The 25,636-nt window shown below is 43.3% G+C and overlaps 1 protein-coding gene across 6 annotated transcripts in view; it reads left to right on the top strand.

Annotated features, from left to right (window-relative positions):
• Positions 1 to 25,636, top strand: part of ANKRD17 (ankyrin repeat domain 17) — a 191,630-nt gene that overhangs the window by 94,987 nt on the left and 71,007 nt on the right. For 4 of the 6 annotated variants that reach the window (XM_088448358.1, XM_088448356.1, XM_088448360.1 and 1 more), the window contains exons 12-18: positions 2,604 to 2,731; positions 3,253 to 3,396; positions 3,642 to 3,744; positions 6,731 to 7,486; positions 14,075 to 14,223; positions 15,444 to 15,555; positions 24,366 to 24,511. In XM_088448358.1, the coding sequence (XP_088304484.1) occupies positions 2,604 to 2,731; positions 3,253 to 3,396; positions 3,642 to 3,744; positions 6,731 to 7,486; positions 14,075 to 14,223; positions 15,444 to 15,555; positions 24,366 to 24,511 (1,538 nt within the window). The remainder of the gene's footprint in view (positions 1 to 2,603; positions 2,732 to 3,252; positions 3,397 to 3,641; positions 3,745 to 6,730; positions 7,487 to 14,074; positions 14,224 to 15,443; positions 15,556 to 24,365; positions 24,512 to 25,636) is intronic. The other 2 variants (XM_088448357.1, XM_088448361.1) reach the window with 2 other exon arrangements.

Below are 25,636 nucleotides of genomic sequence, written 5' to 3'. Positions count from 1 at the left end.
ATCTGCCTTTGACATGGTGGGATATGCTCAGTTTCATTCCACGTCTCTGCAATGATTGATTTCTCTCCTTGTGGAATGGACAGTATCCGCTAATAAGGTCCCAGAGGATCCTTCTCACTCCAGAGGTTTGTCTCTCCCTCCTGTGGTGGCTAAAAATGCATCATCTGGACAAAGGGTGCCCATTCTGGATTCCAAATTGGGTGCTTCTCACCATGGAAGCCAGTCTTCGTGGATGGGGGCAGTGACAGGTAATCAGACCTTTCAGGGGAGATTGTCAATCAGGAAAGTCATCTGCCAATAAACATTCTGGAGCTGCGAGCCGTATACAAAGCACTTATGGCACAGGACCTGCTCCAAGGCAAGCTGGTCCAGATCCAGTCCAACAACATGACTACAGTGGCCTAGCTCAATCATCAGGGAAGCACGCGAAGTCACGCAGCCATGATGGAAGTGACAAAGGTTCTGATTTGGGCAGAATGTCATCTTCCGATCATCTCTGCAATATTCATACCGAGAGTCCTCAATTGGGAAGCAGACTTCCTAAGTCGTCAGGACATACACGCCTGAGAGTGAAGTCTCCTCCCGGGAGTGTTTCAGCTCTTGATGAGCAAATGGTGTCTACCAGACACAGACCTCATGGCATGATGTCACAACCACAAAGTCCCCAAGTACGGGTCCATGTCCAGAGATCCATCAGCAGCAATTGTGGATGCACTGGCAGTAAGATCGGACTTCAAGCTGGGGTATCTATTTTCTCCAATTTCCCTCCTCCCAAGAGTCCTCAGGAAATTCAAGCAGGAAGGTGGAACAGTAATACTAGTGGCACTGGCTTGGCCCAGACGTCATTTGTTCACTGACATATAAAATCTATCCATAGACAGTTCATATCCTCTTCCTCTATAGCAGGATCTGTTAACGCAGGGTTCCTGCCGGCATCCGGATTTACCTCGCCTGGCTTTGACAGTGTGGCTCTTGATTTTTCCATCTTAAGAGCCAAAGGTTTCTCCAGCTCTGTGATTCAAACAATGCTTAGAGCACGGAAGCCTGCCTCTGCCCGCATCTATTACAGGGTTTGGCATTCCTTTGGTCAGTTGTGTTCCCACAGAAAGCATGAACCGAAGGTGTTTAGGGTTTGCCTGGTACTGGCTTTTCTCCAGGCTGGGTTAGACCTTGGTCTCCGTCTGGTCACTTTGAGCGTGCAGGTTTCTGCATTGTCTGTCTGGTTCCAGAGAGAGACTGCTTCTTTACCAGATGTTTGAATTTTTTTTTTCAAGGGGTTCTGCGAGTTCAGAATCCTTTTTGTCCCATCGGTAGCACAGTGGGATCTGTCTTTTTGGTTCTTAAGGGCCTACAAGCTACTCCATTTGAACCTCTGGGTTCTGTAGACTTGAAATGGTTGACAGCGAAGACACACTTTCTCCTCGCTATCTCTTCTGCTGATGTGGCAGCGCTCTTATTTTTTATTTTATTTTTTTCACCAGGATAGAGCCATTTGTACAAGGAAGGCTTACCTTCCTACGGTAGTGTCCAGTTTTCATGTAAATAAAGTAATTTTACTTCCAGCTTTTCAGGCTCCAGAGCTCTTGGTAGGTGAAGCCTCCCTGGATGTAGTGTGTGCTTTCCGGATCTATGTGGAGCGTACAAACTGTTAGAAAATCAGATGCTCTTTTGTTTTTGTTTTTTCACAAATTAAGATGGCCAGCTAACAAGCAGACCTTTGCTCGATGGTTACAGATGACTCTCTCTCAGGTGTACACACAGGCTGAACTCCCTGTTCCAAACACTGTGACAGTACATTCTACTGTGTCTGTAGGCCCATCGTGGGGATTTAGTTATGGTGCCTCTGCTGAACAATTGTGCAAGGCAGCCACGTGGTCTTCTGTCTACACTTTTTTGTTAGGTTCTGCGCCTTTGATACTTTTGCCTCTCAGGAATAGTCCTTTTGGGTGACAAGTTCTTGTTTCTGCTCAGGAGTGTTCGACCCCGCCCTTCTCTAAGGAGAACTGCTTTAGGACATCCCCATGGTATCCCTGTGGATCCATATGGACCCTGAAGAAGAAAATAAGAGTTATGGTAGACTTACCATTGATAACTTTTTCTTGGAGGTCCACAGGGCACCCACCCTGACACACCTGGCTGCATTAGGTATGGATTCTACCATCTTGTGAGTGCTTCTGGTCTACAATTGTTCGTCGTTCTTCTCTTTCCTTCTCCTGCCTTGAGGCTTGTTTACATAACTGAAGGCCTTTGGCTGGGGGCGGGGTATATATGGAGGAGGACCTGAGGCATCTTGGGAGCTGAAAGCTTTAACTGTTTGGTGCCTGGATCTCTCCAACCACATTACCCCATGGTATCCCTGTGGACCCTATGGACCTTGAAGAAAGTTATCAATGGTAAGTATACCATAACTCTTGTTTCATGAAATAACATTTGTGAAAAACGTGGGAGTAATGAAGCTGATTGATTTATTTTGTTTACTTATCTTTCTAATCTTCTGTTACATCCTCCATTGTACTTAAAATACAATACATTTATGCAAGGATGATTTTGTTCACTTTTGCTTAGTTACATTTTTTTTTTTAAATATATTTTTTCTTTTGTAGGTGCAAATGTAAATCGCACAACACTGAACAATGACCATACCGTGCTTTCTCTTGCTTGTGCTGGAGGACATCTGGCTGTGGTAGAGTTGCTTTTGGCTCATGGAGCTGATCCAACACACAGGTTAAAGGTACAGTGCCCATCTCTCTCGTTTTTATATGATAATATAGTTGAGGGGATGTAGTTATGAGACTGGCGGCTGCAATGCAGACTGTCTCGATACCAACAGGGAAACCACAACAAGGGACTTAAGATAGGTGTCGAAATAAAGACTCCTATCTCAATCCAGATGCCATCCTGAACAAGGGAAGTCCAGGGGCACGATGGTGGGAGGGTTAGGCACTAACAGGGAGGGTTAGGGGGGAAAAGGGGGAGGCTAAGTTTATTGTATTGTCGGGTTACCAACCATCGGGATGCCGCTGTCTATATTCTGACAGGCATCCCGACAGCTGGCATTACATACCCATTCCACAGTTGAGCAATGTTTTTTTAAGACTATGTGAAACAAGTGATTTAATAATTAGTAGTGTGTTCTGATTTTTTTATTCATTTTTGGTAATGGAGTTTACCTGTCACGGTTTGCCTTTTAGTTTACTCTATCGAAGTAACTAACACTTTTTTTTTTCTTTTTTTTTTCTTTGCTTTCTACAGGATGGTTCGACAATGCTAATTGAAGCTGCCAAAGGAGGTCACACAAGTGTGGTTTGCTACCTGTTGGATTATCCCAATAACCTTCTCTCTGCTCCTCCGCCTGATGTTACACAGTTTACCCCTCCCTCCCATGACCTGAATCGGGTAATCTATGAGTGCCTGGATTGTATAAGCTATTCTGATTGGTTGTGTATATATCATGAGTGGAAAAAATATATATATTTAACACGTGTCTTTGTACGTGATCTCTTTCATATAACGTGTGTGTTTGTTGGTGATCTGACTTTTTTAGGCTGATGGTTAATTGCAGACTGAATGACTGACTAAATTTTTAAACTAAAATGTTTAAAGGACATGTACATAATCTTTTTTTTTTTTTTTTTTTTAAGGCTCCTCGGGTACCGATGCAGGCACTGCCAATGGTCGTCCCACCCCAGGAACCAGATAAACCCCCTGCAAATGTTGCTACAAACCTTCCCATCAGAAATAAAGGTCAGTTGCTGCTTTCTAGGTGCTATTGTACTTTACAGTGATCTTGGGTCTAGCTGCCCTTGTGGTTCTCTGTAAAGTACATTTACAAACTATAATTTTTGCCTAGTTCACAATTAATGATTTTAGTGTCCAGTGAATTTGTCAGTATGGTTTGTTCCCCTGATCTGTACTGTTACTAACAGTTAAGTGATATGACAAGCCCCAGAGATAATTTTCTTTCCTTTTTGGAACAATGTGAAATGTTTTTGGAGAAAAGCTATTTTCTCTATACATCTATTTGGGTCACCACATAGAAGTTTAGACTGGAGCAGTCAGCCATTGAATTCTAATGATGTGCTCATTTGTAGGGCTGTGGTGGAAACACATTACATCAAATGTAATTTAAATATATATATCTATCTCAAACATTTTTTTGAGGAAGTGGAGATGCTAGATAATGTATAGCAATTTACAGACTTGAACAGTCTTTCCAGCTTTTCTGTTTAGAAAATGTTAGTATTGTACTTCTCTTTAAAAAATGGAAAAAGTTAGCTTTTACTTTATTTTTCTGGTAGTAATTGTATTTCAATTGCTTGCAGTGTCTGTACTATGCTTTGGTTGCATTTATGTAAACTGCTACAGCTGTTTGTTTTTACCCTTTAATAATGGGAAGCCAACCACCTCGTAGTAAATAAATAACATTTTGTCAGTCACTTTTTTTTTCTTTATCCTTTTCACCCTTCTTTAATTTGTGTGTAGTAGTTCTGTGGTCGTCTGTTTTGTACGCCTCAGCAATGTTTCTAATACTCCTTCCTTTTCAGGTACTTTTGACTTTCCATTGTGTGCTATTTTTTTTTTTTTGTTCTTACTATGACATGTGAACTGACTATAGGTGGTGGTTTTCACGTTTCTACCTCTCTTAAATAAGCAATATCAGCTTCATAACACTGTCCTGTTGTTTTTTCTTTGCTAGAAGACTAAATGATTATACATTTTTTTTATAAAATATTTTGATTCACAAAAAATACAATTGGGTCACATTGACAAAAGCATCAAAATACAATAAGAACATTTCCAGGACTTATACATTTAAAATTAACATGTATCTCTCATTTGCATGTCTCAGATGAGATAGTCAGAAGTTAAATATGTCCACCTAATATATATTTTTTTTTTAATGGTAGCATGTATGTAATGCATTTTTTTTGCAGTCTTGCATGAACCCACAACAATGTGTTAATGGGCTAAATACAGATTTGGAAAGGACATCTTAAATTGCTTTTCACACTGTACATTTGACACCTGGTGTGAGTGGGCATGTTCCAAAAGTGCCTGACCCCCTCAACCGTGCAGGTTGCTAAAAAATTTAAATTTCTTCATATATACATAGCATACATACTGTATATAATGGCTAGATTCCAATAGTTTAACCAAACATCCACAAATGATGGTGGATTATAGCTTGTAAAAATAACCTTGTTTACAATATAAAAAGTTTGCAAATGGTTTTATCTTTTCAATCATTTCACCTGCAGGTTTCTTACTTATTTGACTGATTTATCTATATTGGACCTGTACAGAGTTCAATGTACATTGGTGCCTGAAAATAAACATTGCTTCAAATGTTAACATTTTGTTACCCTTTTTATATTAGCGTGCATTACAATGTTTAGTGCTGTGATTTTCCTTTAGACACTACTTGTATGCTGGTATTGCTGTTTAAGGGATACTTTTTATTTCAAAATTACATTTTAAACCTATTTGTGTATTTTCCAAAGTTTTGTTTGGCTGTGTGTTACTATTTTATTTATCCTACCAGTTTTTAATTTTTTAGTTTATATACAGTATTTAGCATTTAAACAGAGTAGTGCTTGTTAATCTGTAAGCAGTAATGCACGGTCTTTTGACAAGAGAAGCTACTATAAACTACCGTGATAGTACTATCACATCAGTCATCAACTAGTTTTAACATTGCTAAGAATTTGGTGAATGTGGTCAGCTCCTGTACAATGTATTTTGGAAGTTAGCTAACTTGTTATGGAAAAACCATTGATTTGGGACCTAAAGAGGTATTTTTTATTGAATATAAAAAGTGGTTACTCCCAGTCCGTACGATTTTCCTTATAGTCAAGTGCCCTGCAACATAACTATATATATATTTATAGTTTGGGCCAATGCCATGTTTTATTTTATTTTTTTTTAGCATGAGATTTGTTTCTAGGGTAGACGTTATATACATTGTGTAATTAAAGTCTTATATGCTTTAGTTTCTCCACTGTTACATAACTAACATACCTGCATGCCTGTCTATGCTCCATTCTGATTAACCCAATACTCATAGTCTAGCTGCAGAATGACTGGTTGAATTTAAGCAGAATATAACACATTGGTTGTCTTGAAAGTCTTTGGATAAGTTATAAAAATGTACATTTTTTATTTTTGGAGCAACTTTAGCCAGGTTATTTTTTTCAGAGGCTGTTATCTGACACTTACATTATGAGCAAGGCCCCATGCTTTAGTGATAAGATCAACTTTTAGCAATAGAACAATATGTGCATACCATTATTTTTAAGGCTGACTCCACTTTTATTGAGGTTTATTCACTCTCTAGTAAATATCTAGTGGATATATATCATTTATCTGTCCTGGAGCTATCGACCTCAGGAGGGGAGGGGCAAGTCCTCTCTGCGGCACCTCCCCTAACATAGATTGCTCCTGCTTCAAGACAGGTAAGTGCAAATATACACACTTTTAGTGATTATATGTTTAAATAAATAATAGGCTTTATAGTTTCCAAATTCAGCCCCTCAAACACCTTTTACAATCCTTATATATTTAGCAAAATTAGGATACTTTCAGTATCAACTTTTGTAATAGTGTCATAGTTTTGTGGATGTAGTTCATGTACCTATCCTTGCAAGTTTCCTCATGTCTGGCATTAGCAGTCATGAGGGTGCCATTCCTTTTGCGCTTCCATTGGTTCTGAGGGGGTTTCTTTTTCACACAGCTGCATCTAAGCAGAAGTCCAGTGGCCATGTGCCAGACAGCAGCCAGGATGCACAAGGATACATCAGCAGTCAATCTCCAGAAAGCATTGTAGAAGAAGCTCAGGGGAAGCTGACTGAGCTGGAGCAAAGGATCAAAGAAGCCATTGAAAAGAATGCACAGTTACAGTCCTTGGAGCTAGCCCATGCAGACCAGTTGACTAAAGAGAAGATAGAGGAGTTGAACAAAACGCGTGAAGAGCAGATCCAGAAGAAGCAAAAAATACTAGAAGAGCTACAAAAAGTTGAGCGAGAGCTGCAGCTAAAGACCCAACAGCAGCTTAAAAAGCAGTATCTAGAAGTAAAAGCTCAGAGAATTCAACTTCAGCAGCAACAACAACAGCAAACCTGCCAACATCTGGGACTTCTAACTCCAGTAGGGGTTGGGGAAGAGATCACTGAGGTAGACTATACCCATTTACAGCAGGTTGACACCATCTTGCTCAAAGAGGACTCCCAGCAGACTGCAGTACAGATGGGCTTCACTCCCATGCAGCCTCTGGCAATGCCTCAAGCTTTGCCTCTGGCAGCAGGTACTCTATCCCCTGGGCCCATTGCTAATCTTGCAGACCTTCAAGGAGTTATTGTGGGACAGCAAGAATTGTGTCAAGCACAGCTAACGGGTCTTGGGCAAGGTGTCCTGGCAGAAACCCAAGAAGGTTTAATGATAGCCAGTCCTGCTCAGACACTCACTGACACGCTGGATGACATCATGGCAGGTGGGTATCTTGGTTCAAACTAGTTCCATTTGGTTTGTTTACCTGTTCAATGATTGACATATCTTTCTGGTGTGTCTTAATTTTAGTTTAGTCCAGTTTCTAAAGATGAATTAGCCTTGCAATGTTTTTTTTTTTTATATCAAGACTGCTTTAATATAATTTTAGTCTGAGTATTATGCAGTTATGACTTATGTGATGTTTTTAAAACTGAATCTAATATAATTGCTTCTTTAAATAGTATTTCAAAATAATTTCAGGTACTTGTAACAAATGGTTATTGGTCCTGCCCTTTATGGTGAGCATTAAATGTTTAAGTCAGCAATTTAAGAGTTAGTCCCAAAACAAAAAAATAATCATGTGTGGTGATGGAGTGTGTGTGTGTGTGTGTGTGTGTGTGTGTGTTAAAATGAAAGCATACTTTCCTTGCTTGCCAGATCTACCGGTGTCAGGATGATGTGACCGTGCCAGGCAGCACTCTAAAGGGGCACATCCACTAGACGATCTACTCCCTGTCCAATCTCTAACTATTTTCCCTTGATTTTTTTTCCCTTGAAATTGTATCTTTCAGTCTGAACGATTTGCAAACTATCTTTAATAGATCAAGTGAAATTGACCTGCATGTTCAGTCGACTGATGAGACGATCAAACGACCAGCTAGAGCGCGCATCGTTGATCGTTAACGACCAGACACTGCACGATTTATAAACTATTTTTGAACGATAACAACGCCGTTATCGTTCAATCGCCTGCTAAAATCGTGTAGTGGATGCCCCCTTTATCGGTGTTTGCTGCTTGGCCTGTTTCAAATATCCTGAATGGAAATATTGTAGGGATGGCAAACCAACACCAGGGGGTCTATGTAATAGTCTGTGATATGCAGGCTCTGGCAAATTTCTTGTGAGTCTGCCCATATTTTTAAAGTGGCAATAATTTAAAACTGGTGTTGCCTTTTAAATGATTGCAGCTTTAAAAATACGAAGCGAGCTCCCGGAAACTAGCCGAAGCTTGCATCTCGCAGACTATTACATTAGCCCACAATTCTGTCTGTAAGCACAGAGATGTGTGGTGGAAGACTTAATCATTGTAGAAATGATTGGAAGCCAATAGTGTGCTGGCAGGTAAATTATTTTTTTTATTTTATCTCCATCCAAGACTAAGGGGTCTATGTACTAATAATCGTGGAACTGCCGCGATGATTGAGTATCCATATTGCGGGGGCTAATTTCATTTTGAATGAAAATATCTTCGAGGTACAAAGGGAAACTCGCATGGACAGCGGCTGCGGTAACTGCTGTCACTGCGAGTTATATCACCGGAAAATTGTAGAAGTGACTTCTGTGGTAGCTGACTCTGCGCATGCGCAAATGTCGGGTTCGGGAGCCAGCCGAGGGCTGCGAGAGAGAAAAAGATTTCTATCCTGGAACCTCCATAGGCTTAAAACAGTTTGCACCTGAAGATGGTGTAAACTACCAGGGCCAAACTCTGTAAAGCTTTGGTTTTTGGAGTTTGGTACAAAGGGGTCAAATCGTAAGCCCTACTGATGATGATAATGGCGACTGCGATCAGTAATGCTAATTAGCACTTTGCCGGAGATTTCTGTGAAATTTTCTGCATTGTATGATTATACTGTAGCTACAATTAGTGGCGTAACTATGGTTTTTGGAGCCCAGGGCAAGTTTAAGAATGGCGTTGATGCACAAGCCTTTAAGTCTTTACTGTGTGGCAGCATATTTTTTTATTCTGACACAAGCAGGTGAGTAATTTAAATTGAGTTAGGAAAAACTTCATGCATTCATCCATATGTTAACCCATACCTGAGGCTATTCTTGTAGCTTAAAGTAATCTTGCATTTTCTTTTCAACAAATTAAAAAGTTGCCTAAAAATGAAAGTGCACACTCTTAAGCACTAAAAATACTGATAATCAAACTTTTATAAGCATGGTAGCACCTCCTATGGTAAAAATTGGGGTGTGCAGTCCAGCCCCCACTATACTTTGTGTATTTAATGTACACTTGAAGACCAGACTCCTTCTACCTGGATTAGAACTCCTGCCACCTGCCCCACGTGATTTTAATTAGTATGGGTCCTTGCATTGTAGTCTACACTTTAGAATTGTCACGATTATAGGTAATGGCCCTCATACACTAGCGGCAGATTGTTGCGATGCCGGTTTGGAGGTTCGGTGATTAAAATATGATGGTGGCAAATTGGTCAGATATAGCATTTATGATTTCACCGATCCTCCGACGAATCACTGAACATCGATGGCCGCCAGTTGCCATTGCTGATTGAAGTTTCCGATCCCATGGCAGAATCCGGCAAACCGTTGGCTATTTTAAGGGGGCCTTATGTCCTGGGTAAATTTATGTAATGTGGCAGTATTATAGATGTTAGGGACCACCTGATGAGGTTCACCTTGACGTGGTAGGTTGGCATACATTTTTGGTTAAATGTACTAAGCACCCTATTTAAAAAACTATGTCCGTTTATTATAAAAGTTATCAGTATTCTTAGTGCTTTCAGTGTGCACCTGCATTTTCTTTTTTTGAGCATGGAACTACAAGTCTCAGCATGGTAGCACCTTTTATGGTTAAAATTAGGGTGTGCAGTACAGCCCCCCTTTTTCAACTTAATACTTAAACCCAAATGTAGGCATTTTGTGTAGCACTTTGAACACCTACATTTAATCTAAAACAGCCTGTTTATCAAACTAGAGAAGACACATGCAGCTGCTATGGACGGTAGGTGTATTTCATTGTGGCTTCTAATTAGAGGGTCTTACTAATCCATTAGCAAAACTCAGCTATGTGTGTCTGTAATAACATCACACAATATTTTACAATGTTGCAATAAGACGTGCAGAATCAATATTTTAATTGGATCTGATTATCTCTCTGGGTCTATGCCACCAGTGAGACAGACTACTAAGTAATGCTCTTGTCACACAGAGTATATGAAAGTGCAGTTTGTGTTATGGAGCATTGCCCATTCAATGAATTTCATCCCTTCGGCACTGTAGTGTTTTTTTGCTTGGAAAATTGCAGCATTCCTAAATTCCCATGTGACTCAACCCTTGGTAAGGTGTGTAAACCTGTTGACCCTGTGACTGTTAGGAATTTTGGAAGACCCATCTATGTTGCCAGCTTTTTTTTTTTTGTTTGTTTTGTACCAGGATGCTGCTGCTTGGTTTTAGCAGGCTTTGATAATTTTATATTTACGCATATGAAATGTCATATATAGACCCTAATTTGACTGGTTCATGCTACAAAAAGTGATAAATGCTTGAAACATTTACCAATCACTGGGGCAGATGTATGAAGCTCTGGAAAGTGATAAAGTGCAGAGTGATAAACGACCAACCAATCAGCTCACAACTGTCATGTTACAGACTGTGTATGAAAAATGACAGGTGGGAGCGGATTGGTTGGTTGTTTATCACTCTGCACTTCATCACTTTCCACAGCTTTATACATCTCCCCCATTGTTCCTCAGGTGGCATACTTAATTTACCTGGCAAATCACAGTAGTTCTCAATGAACTGATTACTGCACTAAAGTTTAGTATGATCTTTTTTTTTTTTCCCCTAGCTGCTTCAGTGGCTATTAAAGAAATACGGTAGTCTTGTATAGAAAGATTTTTAAATGTATACAGTGCCTTGCGAAAGTATTCACACCCGTTGGCTTTTTTTTTTTTTTTTTTTTTTTTTTTATATCTGAATTCTATGTGATGGATCTGCACAAAATAGTCTAATTTGAAGTGAAATGAGAAAAAAATATCTTTATAAATAAAAATTCTGAAAATTGGCATGTGCTTATGTAATCACCCCTTTTGCTATGAAGCCCCTCAAAAGTTCTGGTGCAACCAATTACCTTCAGAAGTCACATAAATTTCTCACAGGTAGACTTCATTTCACTAATTGTCACATGATCTGTCAGTGTAAACACACCTTTTCTGAAAGGCCCCAGAGGTTGCAAGAACACTATGCAAGAGGCATCACACCATGAAGAACAAGGAGCTCTCTAAACAAGTCAGGGACAAAGTTGTTGAGAAGTACAATTTTGGGTTGGGTTATAAACAAATATCCAAATCTTTGATGATCCCCCGGAGCACCATCAAATCCATCATCATCAAATGGAAAGAACATGGTACCACAACAAACCTGCCAAGAGAGGGCCGCCCACCAAAACTCAGACCGGGCAAGGAGGGCATTAATCAGAGAGGCAGCACAGAGACCAAAGGTAACCCTGAAGGAGCTGCAAAGTTCCACAGCAGAGATTGGTGTATCTGTGCATGTGACCACAATAAGCCATACACTCTATAGAGCTGGGCTTTATGGCCAGAAAAAAGCCATTACTTAATGATAAAAATAAGACACAATTTGAGTTTGCCAAAAGGCATGTGGGAGACTCCCCAAATGTATAGAGGAAGGTGCTCTGGTCAGCTGAGACTAAAATTTAACTTTTCGGCCACCAAGGAAAACTCTGTCTGGTGCAAACCCAACACATCCCATCACCCCAAGAACACCATCCATGCAGGGAAACGTGGTGGCAGCATCATGCTGTGGGGGTGTTTTTCAGCAGCAGGCACTGGGAAACTGATTCAAGTCGAGGGAAAGATGGATGGTGCTAAATAAAGGGATATTCTTGAGCAAAACCTGTTTCAGTCTCCCTGTGATTTGAGACTGGGATGGAGGTTCACTTTCCAGCAGGACAATGACCCGAAGCATACTGCTAAAGCAACACTCGAGTGGTTTAAGGGGAAACATTTAAATGTGTTGGAATGACCTAGTCAAAGCCCAGATCTCAATCCAATTGAGAATCTGTGGTCCAGACTTGAAGATTCCTGTTCACAAGCGGAAACCATCCAACATGAAGGAGCTGGAGCAGTTTTGCCTTGAGGAATGGGCAAAAATCCCTGGGGCAAGATGTGGCAAGCTCATATAGACTTATCCAAAGCGTCTTGCAGCTGTAATTGCAGCAAAAGGTGGCTCGACAAAGTATTGACTTTAGGGGGGTGAATAGTTATGCAAGCTGAAGTTTTCTGTTGTCCTAAATGTTTGATTCACTATATAAAAAAACAACTTCACAGTTGTAGGCATGTTCTGTGAATGAAATGATGCACACCTTCAAACAATTTTAATTCCAGGTTGTGAGCCAACATAACATGAAAAATGCAAAAGGGGGGGGGTCGTGAATACTTTTGCAAGGCACTGTATGTATAACTGCCTTTCCTTATGGCATACTTTTGAGAACTTTGCTTTCAGCCAAGAACAATCAATTTTTTTTTTTTTATAAAGCAATTGCTTTTTGCTTGTAAAATGTTTAAAGAATTACTCTAATATGTATAGTTTTATGTATGCCAATATTAATATAGGAACCATGTTTTGCATTGTGGCATACCAAGATATACCCATGCTTTGCTGTCTAAGGAAAGTAAACTTGTTTTCATACTGTACAAATAGTACACCTTTTGTAAAATATCAATATCCTCCGGTAACGTAAAGTTTCCATGTCAATTGGATCAGGGGCCCCCCTCCTGACAATCTCCAGTTTTAAGAAATTGACTTGAAGGTTGACATATATCAGACTAACTTTTGGGAAAGATTTTGTTTACAATATGCAATAGTAGCAAAACTATGTCCCTCAAAGTGCAACAGTTACCAACTGCAATACACAATCCGCAGGTGGGGATGATCTTCCAAATAGGTACACTTGACATGAAATGACCCCTTTTTTTTTTCTATTGCAAGAATACAGTAAATTAAATGTAAATTCATTTAAAAGGTACAACGTAAGCTTAATGGGTGGGCAGAATTCAGTGGACTGGATGCACTTGCTGTCTTATCTAGTTCTCAGTTGTATTGGTGTCCCTTGCAAATGGTAGACTTTTTGCCTTTTCTGGATTTGGGGCTTTAAGAACTAGGAGAATCAACTAAACCATACTATTGGATAATTTCTTACATGATGTTCATTTTGTCCAGACAGTGAACATGGCTGTCCTATCTTAATGGAGAGGCTAAAACACACCACTGATAGAGGGTGCTGTTACTATTGCATCATAACATTATTTTCCAGAGCCTATGAAGTCCAGGGCTATGGAAAATATTTTCTTTAATACATAATTCTGGCAGTTTTCATACGGTTTTGGCTGCATTGCACACCATGGGGAAGATGTATGAAGCTCTGGAAAGTGATAAAGTGCAGAGTGATAAACGACCAACCACTCAGCTCCTAACTGTCATGTTACAGGCTGTGTTTGAAAAATGACAGTTGGGAGCTGATTGGCTGGTTGTTTAATACTCTGCACTTTATCACTTCCCAGAGCTTCATACATCTGCCCCATTATTTTCTAAAATAACCATCTTACAAATACAGTGAAACTTCTTGCTACTTCTTGTAATAAATATAGATATTCATCACATGATTTGAGTCTTCTAGTAGTTTAGATGTTAGTGCTAGAAAGGCAGATGTGTTACAAAGCTTAACAGTAGCTACTATAAAGATGCAGGTTTTCACTTACTTCTGTACAATCTACTGTTTCAATACATTCTTTCTAGCCTGACTAAGTGTAGACATTTTATTCAACAGCAGTGAGTGGAAGAACATCTGCAATCTCAAACACTCCTACCCACAGCATTGCAACTTCCATTTCCCAACCCCAGACGCCAAGTCCAAGCCCCATCATATCTCCTTCAGCCATGCTGCCTATCTACCCTTCCATAGATATTGATGCACAGGTAAGTAAATTATATGCTAAACTACAGGTTATATATGAGACCTAGTGAAAACCATGGCTCTTCAAAGTAGTCAAGCACTCCACTCGTCATGCATAATCAGTCCTTGGCAGCCTTTAGAGTCAGTGCTTTTAGATCCTAATATTTGTTATACATCACAGATCAAAAGTTTTAGGACACCACCATTTTCCAGATTTTTTTGAAATTTTAAGAAATTCAAGTGAATAACCTGAAACTGTTCAAAAGGTAAGCTATAAACTGCTAGACTTATTTTAACAAGTAATGGGTTCATAACTTACTGCTGTTCTGCAGCAATGGAAAAGTATCTAGCCTGATCCATGAAGCACCACCAGTGGACATCTGAAGACTGGAAAGGTCTTTTGGATCGATTAATCAAAATGTGGAAACTTTGATTCATCGTACAGGGATTTTGTACACATGTATGCAAAAGTATGGTTTACCCAGTGTGTGGGTTTTATTTGACTAATAAACTACTTATAAAAGATTTTGAAAGGGCAATAATTTTACCTATTAAATTTAAAACCTATTAAATTTTGCCCTTAAACACCCTGGCTTTTACAACATGCTGCTTATAAATAAACCCCTGTTACTCCAAGTGCCAAATTATCCTCTGGTCCACACCTAGTTTGTCAAGGGTTCATCCTACAGCAAGATCATGACTCAAAACATACCTCCAGGCTATGTCAGAACTACCTTTTTGAGGAAAAGACAAGACTGTAGGTTTCAATTCATGGAATGGCCAACCGTCTCCAGACCAAACCCTATCGAGCTGGTTTGGGATGAACTGGACAGTAGGGTGACAGCAAAGCAGCCGCCTACAAGTTCAACACATTCGTGAACTTCTGAGAGTGTAGAACTTCACAAATAATATTTGCTTTCCATTGTAGAAAGGTATACTCAGTGTTTTCAGCAGTTGTATCTGCAAAAGGCGGCTACTTTAAGTCAAAATATTATTAAATTTTGTTAAGGAAACTATGAAACTAATGCATAGGACAAAAACAACTGGAGATAAACAAAATGATTCTAAAATACATTGAGAGAAACTGAATTCAATAAAAACAGAAAAAAATGGGCTGTTCTAAAACTTTTGGTAGTGTATCACCTGTATCATATGTCAAGTCGCATGAGTCGGTTAAGTTGGGTATCTCGATGTACAGTATGTGCTGTATATAACTAATTACATTGCTTTTCTTGTGGGACAGACTGAAAGTAATCATGACACTGCTCTTACACTTGCCTGTGCTGGTGGACACGAGGAACTTGTACAAACTCTCTTGGAAAGAGGAGCCAACATTGAGCACAGAGATAAAAAAGGTAAGTGTTCAATTGCTAATACAAATGCAGAAATTGTTTCTCCGTTTTTGTTGAGCAGATTTACCTATGTACAGGTTAAATTTAAAAGTTCTGCATTTCTTAGTATGCAATTCTTAGTATTAAAGCCACCCCTTCATGGCAAAGTATATGAGGTGAAATGTAGAATGTGTTAGATTTTTTTTATATATTTTTTTTTTTTTGTATAATTTAAGTGGTGCTTACCTTCCCCTACACTGCTGAGCATCCTAGTATTACATTTAGGGAAACCTTCTTTTTTTTTTTTTTTTTTCTTCTTCCCTGTGTTCAGTGGTAGCGTGCTCTGTCTCTGTCTGTCTCTGTCTGTCTTTCTCCGGGTACACACTAGACGATATGTCGCCCGATCCGGCCAGTGTTTACCCGCTATTTCGCTGACCGTGCTTGCTCCTGCGCATCGTTAGCGGCATCGCCCATCTGACCTGCATGCAGCAGTTTAGTCAGGTGGTATTGTTAGCGGGGGCCATACTGCTGAATGCGGCATGGGCCCCGCCGTTGCTCACGGCATCGGCAAGTGTGTATGCACTTGCCAATGCCGGCTCCCCGCAGTGTCCCATCGCTAACTAGGACGGTACACACTAGACATCGTCCAGTGTGTACCGGCCATTACACAGCTTGTAACATCGTTGGTTTGATTTTCTCCTTTTACTTAATTTTATCTTTCTGACCATTGCTATGGCAAGCGGCATCTATACTGCCTCTATAGCTACAGGATGCATGGATTAGGCTGGTATCTCCTCCTTTCTACTTCAGGGTCCATAGGGGGTCCACAGGGTTGACCTTGGGGATATAGCTGGATCAGGATCCATGGGCACCACACAGTTAAGCTTTTAGCTCCCAGGATGCACTTGGGTCCTCCTCTATACCCCGCCCCCGAGCCACAGGCCCCTCAGTGTAAGCTGGTGCCCGGCTGGAGTCGGTCACCGCGCAGGGGGGCTGCAGGAGCAGCCCCCAGAAGCTTTTTATTTTCTAATAGATTTTATTTATTTTAGTTTCTCTTTTTACTACAGACGGCAGCGAAGGGCTGTCTGTACAGACGCCCACGCTGCCGCTCTGATCCCCGACTGGCGCCGCGACGCCAGTACTGATCTGGGGATCGCGGCGGGAGGACAGAGTCCGTACTAGCCGGACTCTGTCTACCTCCCAGGACTGCTGCCGGAGTCGCCGGGGATTCAGGTAAGCCGCGCGTCGCTGGCTAGCGGCGGCGCGCGGAATACCTTAAATGCAGTCCTTTAGCCTCCGGTCCTGGGGACAGACCGGAGGCTGCTGGCAGTGGCGGCGGGCCCCCCCCATAACCCGTGGGACCACTAGACCACCAGGGATAACCGGCAAGCGGGAAGCCAGCATCCCTGGGGTTAATGGCCAGCCAGGGGAGGAAGCCTTCCCTGTTCAGCGGCTCCTCCCCTCAGCGCGCTTTTCAGCCTGCATGTCTAGCGTCCCTGAGCTGCAGTTCACTCGGCCACTCCTCCTCTGAGGTCTCTGGCGGCCATTTTTTTCTACATGTGGCAGCGCAGATCTCTCAGGGAGCACGCGGACCGGTCCCCCTGTGTACCTCTCCCCTGTTAGGACGGCGTACACAGCACTATAGCCCTCCCAGACACTGAATCTGGGCGGTTGAGTGTAGTGTAATGGAGCGTACACACGGTCAGATTTGTCAGATGAACGATTTGAACGATTTTACCAAAGTTTTGAACGATTTGAACGATTGGAAGATTTTTGACTGCATTAAAATGAATGGAATCGTCCAAGTCTGACTGCAAACCCATCAGATGTCAGATATCGTTATCTGACAAACGGGAACGCGCATCGTTGATCGTCCATCGTTCAGGCATGTCAGATATGAACGATTTTCCTTCAGATATGAACGACTGAACGATTTTTAAATCGTTATCGTTCATATCTGAAGAAAAAATCTGATCGTGTGTATGCACCATAAAGGTGCAGTGAGTATATCTTCCTGCATGGTATGTGACTTTTGCTAGTGCTGCTGTCTGTATTTTTCTCTTATTACTGTCAGCTTATATCGATCTCTTTCCTTCTTCCTTAGCCCTACAGGTGTGGAGGAGGGGCTTTTCTACTAACCTCACATATATAAATCAAGTATTTGTGAGGTCTGTCACATACAGTTGTGTGCTACACAGTGCCATATTCAGGACTGTTGTTCAGCACACAGGGAAGTGCAGTTCTTTTTTCCTCTATTGCCATATATATTTTGTCTGTACATTATATTTGGTTATGTCTGAGGGTGAAGTTGAGCACTCCGGGACTCCAGTGTTGTTTTCCTGCAGGCGCTGCTCTGCGGGATCACATAGGGAAGAGGCATCTCTGGATGGCCTTTATGAGCGGTGTCAGTTGACTCCTGGTCAATCCAGACCCCCTATGACACAGGAGCCACCATGGGCTATGTTTTCACAGGTGCTGGTGTCTCTGGCGGACCGCCTTGCGGCTCCGTCTGCTGTCCCTACGAGGACTCTGTCCCAGCCTACCATTTCCCATTACCAGTGTACCCCGCAATTATTGCAGAGTTCCTCTGGGTCACAGACTGTGGACCCTTATTCAGGATTGCCGATCTATTTTCAGGCCACTCCTGCTACACAACAGTCTGTGGTGCCTTTCCAGACCAATGTGGCAGCTCCTCCACCATGGGTGGACGTGCTCTCCAGTTCAGTCCAGAGTCTGGCAGCTGCATCTTCGACTTTTCAGTCGATGCTGCACAATGACAGGTCTGCAGGGGCGTCTAAGCGTGCACATAAGTTGCATGCGGCGCAGATTTCGGACACTGAGGGGTCCTCAGATGAGGGTGATGTCCAGGACGACTCCGATTCGTACACCTCGGCTCAGGAGTTGGAATCTCGGTCGTCTATTAATGTACGAGCTCTGGTTAGGGCGGTGCGTGCCATTCTCCTAATAGAGGATGAGGCACCTGATCCCAAGTAGAAATTCCCTAGTTTAAAAAAAAAAAAAAAAAACTAAGGTGACTTCGGCGGTATTCCCCCTATCTGATCAATTAACGGATCATATGGCGGTGGCTTGGCAGACACCCAGTAAGAGATTTGTGCCTCAAAAGAGGTTGGCTTCCAATTATCCATTCCCGGAGGCGCATTGTAGGAAGTGGGTAGCTCCACCGGCGGTGGATTCCCATGTCACACGCCTTATTAAGAGTGCTACGCTGCCAATACCGTCAGTTTCCTCGTTAAAGGATCCCACGGACAGAAAGGTTGAGGCTTGCCTTAAGTCTATTTATTCCCTCTCGGGAGCAATTGCTCGCCCGTCCATGGCCATTTCCTGGTGGCTAAGGCCATTAGGGTTGGGCCAATGCCTTAGGGGACACTTTTCCTGAGGATACTCAGGAAGTCCAGAGGGCATTACTAGGACAGATGAGTGATGCGGCTTCTTATATTGGAGAAGCTTCCTTGGACGCTAGTCTGCTAACCTATAGGGTGTCGGCTGCGGCTGTGCATGCCCGCCGCTCCTTATGGCTGAGGTCCTGGAGAGCAGACGCTGATTCAAACAAGGGCCTGGAGGCCTTACCTATTAATGGGGAATTACTTTTTGGTCCAGACTTGGATGGGATCGTTGATAGACTGGCTAGGTCCAAGAAACAAGCTTAGAGTGCCAGGCGTCCCTCTTCCAAACAGGAAGATAAGCCTTCCGCCTGATGGGACGGGCCTCCCTCTGGGGGATCCCAGAGGGGAGGCCGACTTCTTCATTTTGCCCAGAGCTGGTTCAATACCACCACCGATGCCTGGGTGCGAGAAGTGGTCTCCCAGGGGTACGCCCTGTCTTTTCGGCGCAGACCGCCTCACTAGTTTTTCTGCACGAGTCCTTCTCAGGACATAGCCAAGGCTATGCTGATCAGGGAAGCTATAGACTCCTTGCTGACTGCAGGGGTCATTGTACCTGTTCCACAATCTCAGCATGGGATGGGGTACTATTCTGCTGTTTCTGGTACAGAAACCCAATGGCTCCCATCGACCCGTTCTAAATTTAAAGTCTTTGAACAGGTTTCTCAGGATTCCCAGGTTCAGAATGGAAACCTTGTGTTCCATAATTCTGGCTATGGAACCAGGAGATTACATGGTCTCCCTGGATATCCAGGACGCTTACCTCCATGTGCCGATAGCAACGTCACATCAGAGGTGTCTGCGGTTCGCTCTGTTGCACCGTCACTACCGGTTCCGGGCTCTCCACAGCGCCGAGGGTGTTCACCAAGGTGATGGCAGTTATGGCTGCCCACCTTCGGAACCAGGGGGTACGGTTGTTAGCGTATCTGGACGACCTCCTATTGCTGGCAAGCTCTCCGGAGGTTCTGCTGCAACATCTCCAACTGACGGTGGCTTGTCTGCAGATGCACGGGTGGTTAATAAATTGGAGGAAGTCATCCCTGATCCCATCTCAGCAGATGGTCCATCTGGGGGCCCTCCTAGACTCTCATCAGCAGCGGATCTTTCTAACTCCAGAAAAGGTATCTTCCCTACAGTTGCGGATACGCAGTTGCCTGGATTGTGCCAGTCTTTCGGTACACTCGGCAATGAGAGTGCTGGGTTCCAGGGTGTCGGCATTCGATATGGTGGAATTTGCCCAGTTTCACTCCAGGCCTCTGCAGAGGCTGATTCTAGCAAACTGGAATGGGTTGCCTCACCGGATCCGGTCACAGACCCTGGTGCTATCTCCGGATGTACGACAGTCCCTGAATTGGTGGCTTTAAACAGCTCACCTCCTCGAGGTTCGCCCCTTTTGGATCCCGGACTGGGTTCGGCTCACGACAGATGCCAGTCTTCGGGGTTGGGGGGCGGTGACAGGCTCCTTGTCACTTCAGGGTCGTTGGACAGCGGAGGAAGCGGCTCTCCCCATCAATGTTCTGGAACTAAGAGCCGTGTACAGGGCTCTGCAGTCGGCCGGCACCACTCTTCACGGAAGGGCGGTGCAAGTGCAGTCAGACAACGCCACCACGGTGGCGTACATCAATCGCCAGGGAGGAACTCGCAGCCGGGCTGCGATGGCAGAAGTGTCTCACATCCTAACCTGGGCGGAGTGCCACTTTCCAGCGATCTCTGCAGTCTTCATTCCCGGAATCCTCAATTGGGAGGCAGACTTCCTCAGCCGTTACGACGTGCATCCAGGGGAATGGTCGCTTCATCCAGAGGTATTCCAACTACTCATGGACAAGTAGGGACTGCCGGAGATGGACTTGATGGCCTCTCGTCACAATCACAAGTTGCCCGTGTACAGGTCAAGGACAAGGGACGACGGCGCCAGTCTGGTGGACGCTCTGTAGGTCAGATGGACGTTTCAGCTGGCATATCTGTTTCCTCCGATATCCCTTCTGCCTTGGGTCCTGCGCAAGTTCTAGCAGGACGGAGGCACTCTGGTACTGGTGGCCCCAGCGTGGCCAAGACGTCCGTGGTACTCCAACCTACAGAGTCTGTCCATCGACGTTCCGTACCTTCCTCCTCAGCGGCAGGACTTGTTGTCTCAGGGGCCCTACCTTTACCCGGATCTGGGTCGTCTGTCTTTGACGGCGTGGCTCTTGAGACGGCTGTCTTAAGGTCCCGGGGCTTTTCTAGTTCCGTTATTTCCACCATGCTGAGGGCACGCAAGCCTGCTTCTGCAAGGATTTACCATAGAGTGTGGCACACGTACTTTCAGTGGTGTGAGTCCAGAAACTTATGATCCTCAGGTATTCAGAGTTTCAAGGATTCTGGCTTTTCTTCAGTCGGGTTTGGACTTAGGTTTACGCCTTTCCTCTCTGAAGGTGCACGTGTCTGCTTTATCGGTTTGGTACCAACGTAGAATTGCTATGTTACCGGACGTACAGACTTTTTTTCCGGGGTGTTCTCAGGATTCTCCTGGCTATTGCTTCAGCAAGGAGGGTTTCCGAGTTGGGGGCACTTTCATGTAGTCCCCCCTTCTTAATTATTTTCTACAGGACAGAGCAGGGCTTCGCACTCGTCCTGAGTGTTTACCTAAGGTTGTCTCTAAGTTCCATATCAATCAGGAACTGGTGGTCCCAGCCTTTCAGTCCCCTGATCTTACAGCAGGGGAGACTTCGTTGGACATTGTCCGTGCTCTCAGAGTTTATGTTGATCGGACTGCTTCTGTTCGAAAGTCCGACTCCTGGTTTGTCCTCTTTGGTTTTCATAAGAGGGGTTGGCCTGCCAACAACCAGACTTTGGCCCGTTGGTTTTGTTCTGTTATTAGGGAGGCTTAGATACGAGAGCATTTACCTGTTCCAGCCTCTGTTAAGGCTCATTCCACTCGTTCTGTGGGCCCTTCTTGGGCTGCTAAACGTGGTGCCTCAGCTGTTCAGCTGTGTAAGGCAGCCACTTGGTCTTTGGTTCAAACGTTTCTAAGATTTTATGCGTTTGACACCTTTGCCTCTCAGGATGCATCCTTCGGGCGCAGGATTCTCCTTTCTGCACAGGAGCGTCCCCGCCCATAGTTGAACTACTTTAGGACATCCCCAAGGTCAACCCTGTGGACCCCCTATGGACCCTGAAGTAGAAAACTAGAGATATGGTAAGAACTTACCTTTGTTATCTCTGTTTCTACGAAGTCCATAGGGTCCACAGGGCGCCCGCCCTGACGCACCTGGCTTCTAATGGGCTGTGTTGCTGGTCACCGGTATTTCCGGCTCCTTTTTCTGTGAGTATGGTTTCTTGTGTGTTCCAGTCTTCCTTCTCTCTGTTCCATATTCTCCTCCGGCCTAGGCTGCTTACCAACTGAGGTGCCTGTGGCTCGGGGGTGGGGTATAGAGGAGGACCCAAGTGCATCCTGGGAGCTAAAAGCTTAACTGTGTGGTGCCCATGGATCCTGATCCAGCTATATCCCCAAGGTCAACCCTGTGGACCCTATGGACTTCGTAGAAACAGAGATAACAAAGGTAAGTTCTTACCATATCTCTTGTTATTGTTCTCCATACCCTACTTGAGGGACTGCATTCTGGGATCCCGGGTCCTGCGCCTGGTTTAGACCGTGGGAAGGGGGTGGAACACATGCTGTTACTGCATCATCTGGTGCTATACCTTTTGAATCACAAATCTGAGAAGCAGCTTTAGGTAAGTGAACTCTCGTAACTAGGAGAAGAGAGCATAGTCATGACCTAGCGAGCTCTGTCCCCTTTTTATAAAGCGTTTTAGTCTTTCTGTAGTCCAGTACTTTGGGGCATCAGGTGGAGTACTACTTTTAGGAAATGGCTAGAGATTTACACATTGAGGGTTTCCTGTACTTTGACGAGACTTCATATGCTACTGGACAATTTTGAAAGAAACCATGATCTTTAAGGCAAAGAAGTTCTCAGTGTTCTCCAGTCTCCTGCTCAAGCTTTGCAGTCTGTCTAGGCACAAAATGATCATAGATTTGGAGGGATTTGGTTTCTTAGGGGGGGGAAATCAATTGAAACTTTCTCACACTCATCACGGCACAGAAAACAAACTATTTTTCAACATTGTCAACAGATTGCAATCTTTTTTATTTAGTAGCAGTTCAGCCAGTCAAGCTGGAATGTTCAAGGTCTTCCTAAAAAAAAAAAAAGTATATAAACTGATGGCATTATGATCTGGAGGGGGATGGGACCAGAACTTAGTCCAGGGCGATTTTTTTCTTTTCAGTTTCCATCAGAAAAAGAATGTATAATTATACTGATGTAATGCTGTGCCTTCATAAGCACCACAGGATTTGCCAAATTTCTGTATTGCCTCAGCGTATCTATCTGACCTCCTAATGTACGTTAGTAATTTTTGCTATAGGGTGTAGTACCTCAAAACGTGAACATGTGAAAAGCCAGGTCTCCTTGGAAATGTGATGTGTGGAATGGTGGATACACAACATGTGTGCATTCACCTAAATTTTGTCTTGGAATGTGCCCAATTCTAGTGGTCCAAAGCAGTGGGTTATCCCTTCAGCTTCTAAGCTAGTGTGGGGTTTTTATAAAGGGAATTTTTTTAGGTATTCTCCCCAGCTACTCTGAACACTGTTTTATAAATCTTTATATCTCATTTTCCATGATGACAGCACTTGTATTTCATCCTTTCAGTCAAGTTGGCCTAAGTTTAATTTAAATCTGGACATTGGACTTTGTAATCCCAACTTTACACTTAGATCAAACTTCAGAGAACGAGTAACCTCTTCACTTACTGGTTTTGTTAAGGCATTAGAGAGCTATGTAAATATGACTTTAGACTTTCTGAAATGTGTATCTTTTGGTTCTCTAATTCATATACAAGGGTTTGGTTTTTTGTGAACATCCGAAACATTCTGTTGCAAGGTGGCTTACAGTGGAGCAGTGAAACCTTTTCTCCAGTCTGAAGACTAATTTTACCAGATTGTTGATGGTCTCCTGGCCAGTGTGGGAAGTGGCCTCCGCTGGACTTCTGTCAGGAGTCCTTAGATGCTAGGTTTGGAGCATGACCACTTCTAAAGGCAGCTGTAGGCATTCCCCATGATCAAGGTCTCCCATGTTATGTCACAGAGCGTGTTTTTTTATTTTGTGCTTCCATTTAGTCTTTCCTAAATAGACTCTTCAATCTTTCGCTGTCATAAAAGTGGGAGGGGGTCCCACCTTGGTGGACCGTCTGTACCTCCTGGTCTGTCACCAAGCAGATGGAGAGAAAATGATTTAATGTAAGCACAAAAAGCCATTTTTTCCCCACTATAACATATTGTCCATTGCTTGCTACTCCATGCTTTAGATATACCTAGTTTATCTTTACAGTAATAAATACTGATTGCAGTGCACATGTTTTGTTTTTTTTCCTCTCACTATCTGTGTATTTTAGGTTTTACACCACTTATCTTGGCTGCAACTGCTGGTCATGTTGGTGTGGTGGAAATCTTGCTGGACAATGGTGCTGACATTGAAGCTCAATCTGAGAGGACCAAAGACACGCCATTATCATTGGCTTGCTCTGGTGGCCGACAAGAGGTGATTAAATTAGTCATGCACACTAAACTGAAGTACTTGGTGGTTATTGGGTTTACATCAAAGTAGGAGCAATGTGGCAAATATTAGGTGCTGGTAGAAAAACAAAGATTTTGACACAGCGCTTTTCTAATTCTCTTTTATCGACATTTCCATGTGCAATAATCAGTTTATCACGGAAAATAGAAAATTAAAGATGTGCATTACAGAGGGAGATGACAATACTGTAGAGTCCTTTTACATATGGCCATTGATAATACCAATCAGAAGCTCAAACTGGAGAGAGTACAATAAAGCAATAACAAACAGAAGAAAATACATGTGAGCCAAGGGAATGGTCTGTAGGATTTCAAAGATGCAGTTTTCTCCTCTTGGGATGGCCTTTGGTATATCCACAGCATGTCGAACAAGATAGTAATGGTAGAGCTGATCTCGTTTAAGCATTCTGTATTTCTCCTTCATCAAAGAGCCATGGAATTGTATATGGAACTTCAAGAACTGGCATTAAAATAAACCTGTAGCTTTAACTCCTAAGCTCCTCCCCCTACAGCCCCAGCAAGCTAGTGTATTTCAAGTGCTTATGGTTAGGTACTTGTAGCACACAGTGGGAATGCAGTGGCCATGGAAAGCTGGCTCAACTTGCCAGATTGCAGCCTTGGTGGCTAGCCCTCCCCCCCTCCTTTCCCATATCGCATTTGTGTGTGCGCACTCATCCTTTGCGTAGGATGCTGGAGCAGCCATACTGTTGCTCTGATCTGCCTTTACAGGCTGGCAATAAACACAGGCACAGTTTTCCTTTAGCTCCTCTCCTCTGCAGCTGTTAGCCTCTCCAGGACGGTTAATTATCTATTTTGTTCAGGGTCCATAGGGGGTCCACAGGGATACCATGGGGAAATGTGGTTGAAGTGATCCAGGCACCAAACAGTTAAGCTTCCAGCTCCCAGGAAGCCCCTGGTCCTCCTCCAAATATACCCTGGCCACAGGCATTCAGTTTCTTCGTTTGGTGCGGCAGGTTTCAGATACAATCTCGTGGAAGAGGTGTGGTTGGCCCCAGATAAGTTCTCTATCCCTTGCAAGTTTGCGTCCCTTTACCCGCTTATGTCTGACCATGCCACCAAGTGGGAGCAA

Source organism: Taudactylus pleione, unplaced genomic scaffold (genome assembly GCF_031769625.1).
Source record: "Taudactylus pleione unplaced genomic scaffold, aTauple2 ptg000454l, whole genome shotgun sequence".
NCBI classification, from domain to species: Eukaryota; Metazoa; Chordata; class Amphibia; order Anura; family Myobatrachidae; genus Taudactylus; species Taudactylus pleione.
Note: the sequence above shows the minus strand (reverse complement) of the source record. Positions and strands in the feature narration are given on the sequence as shown.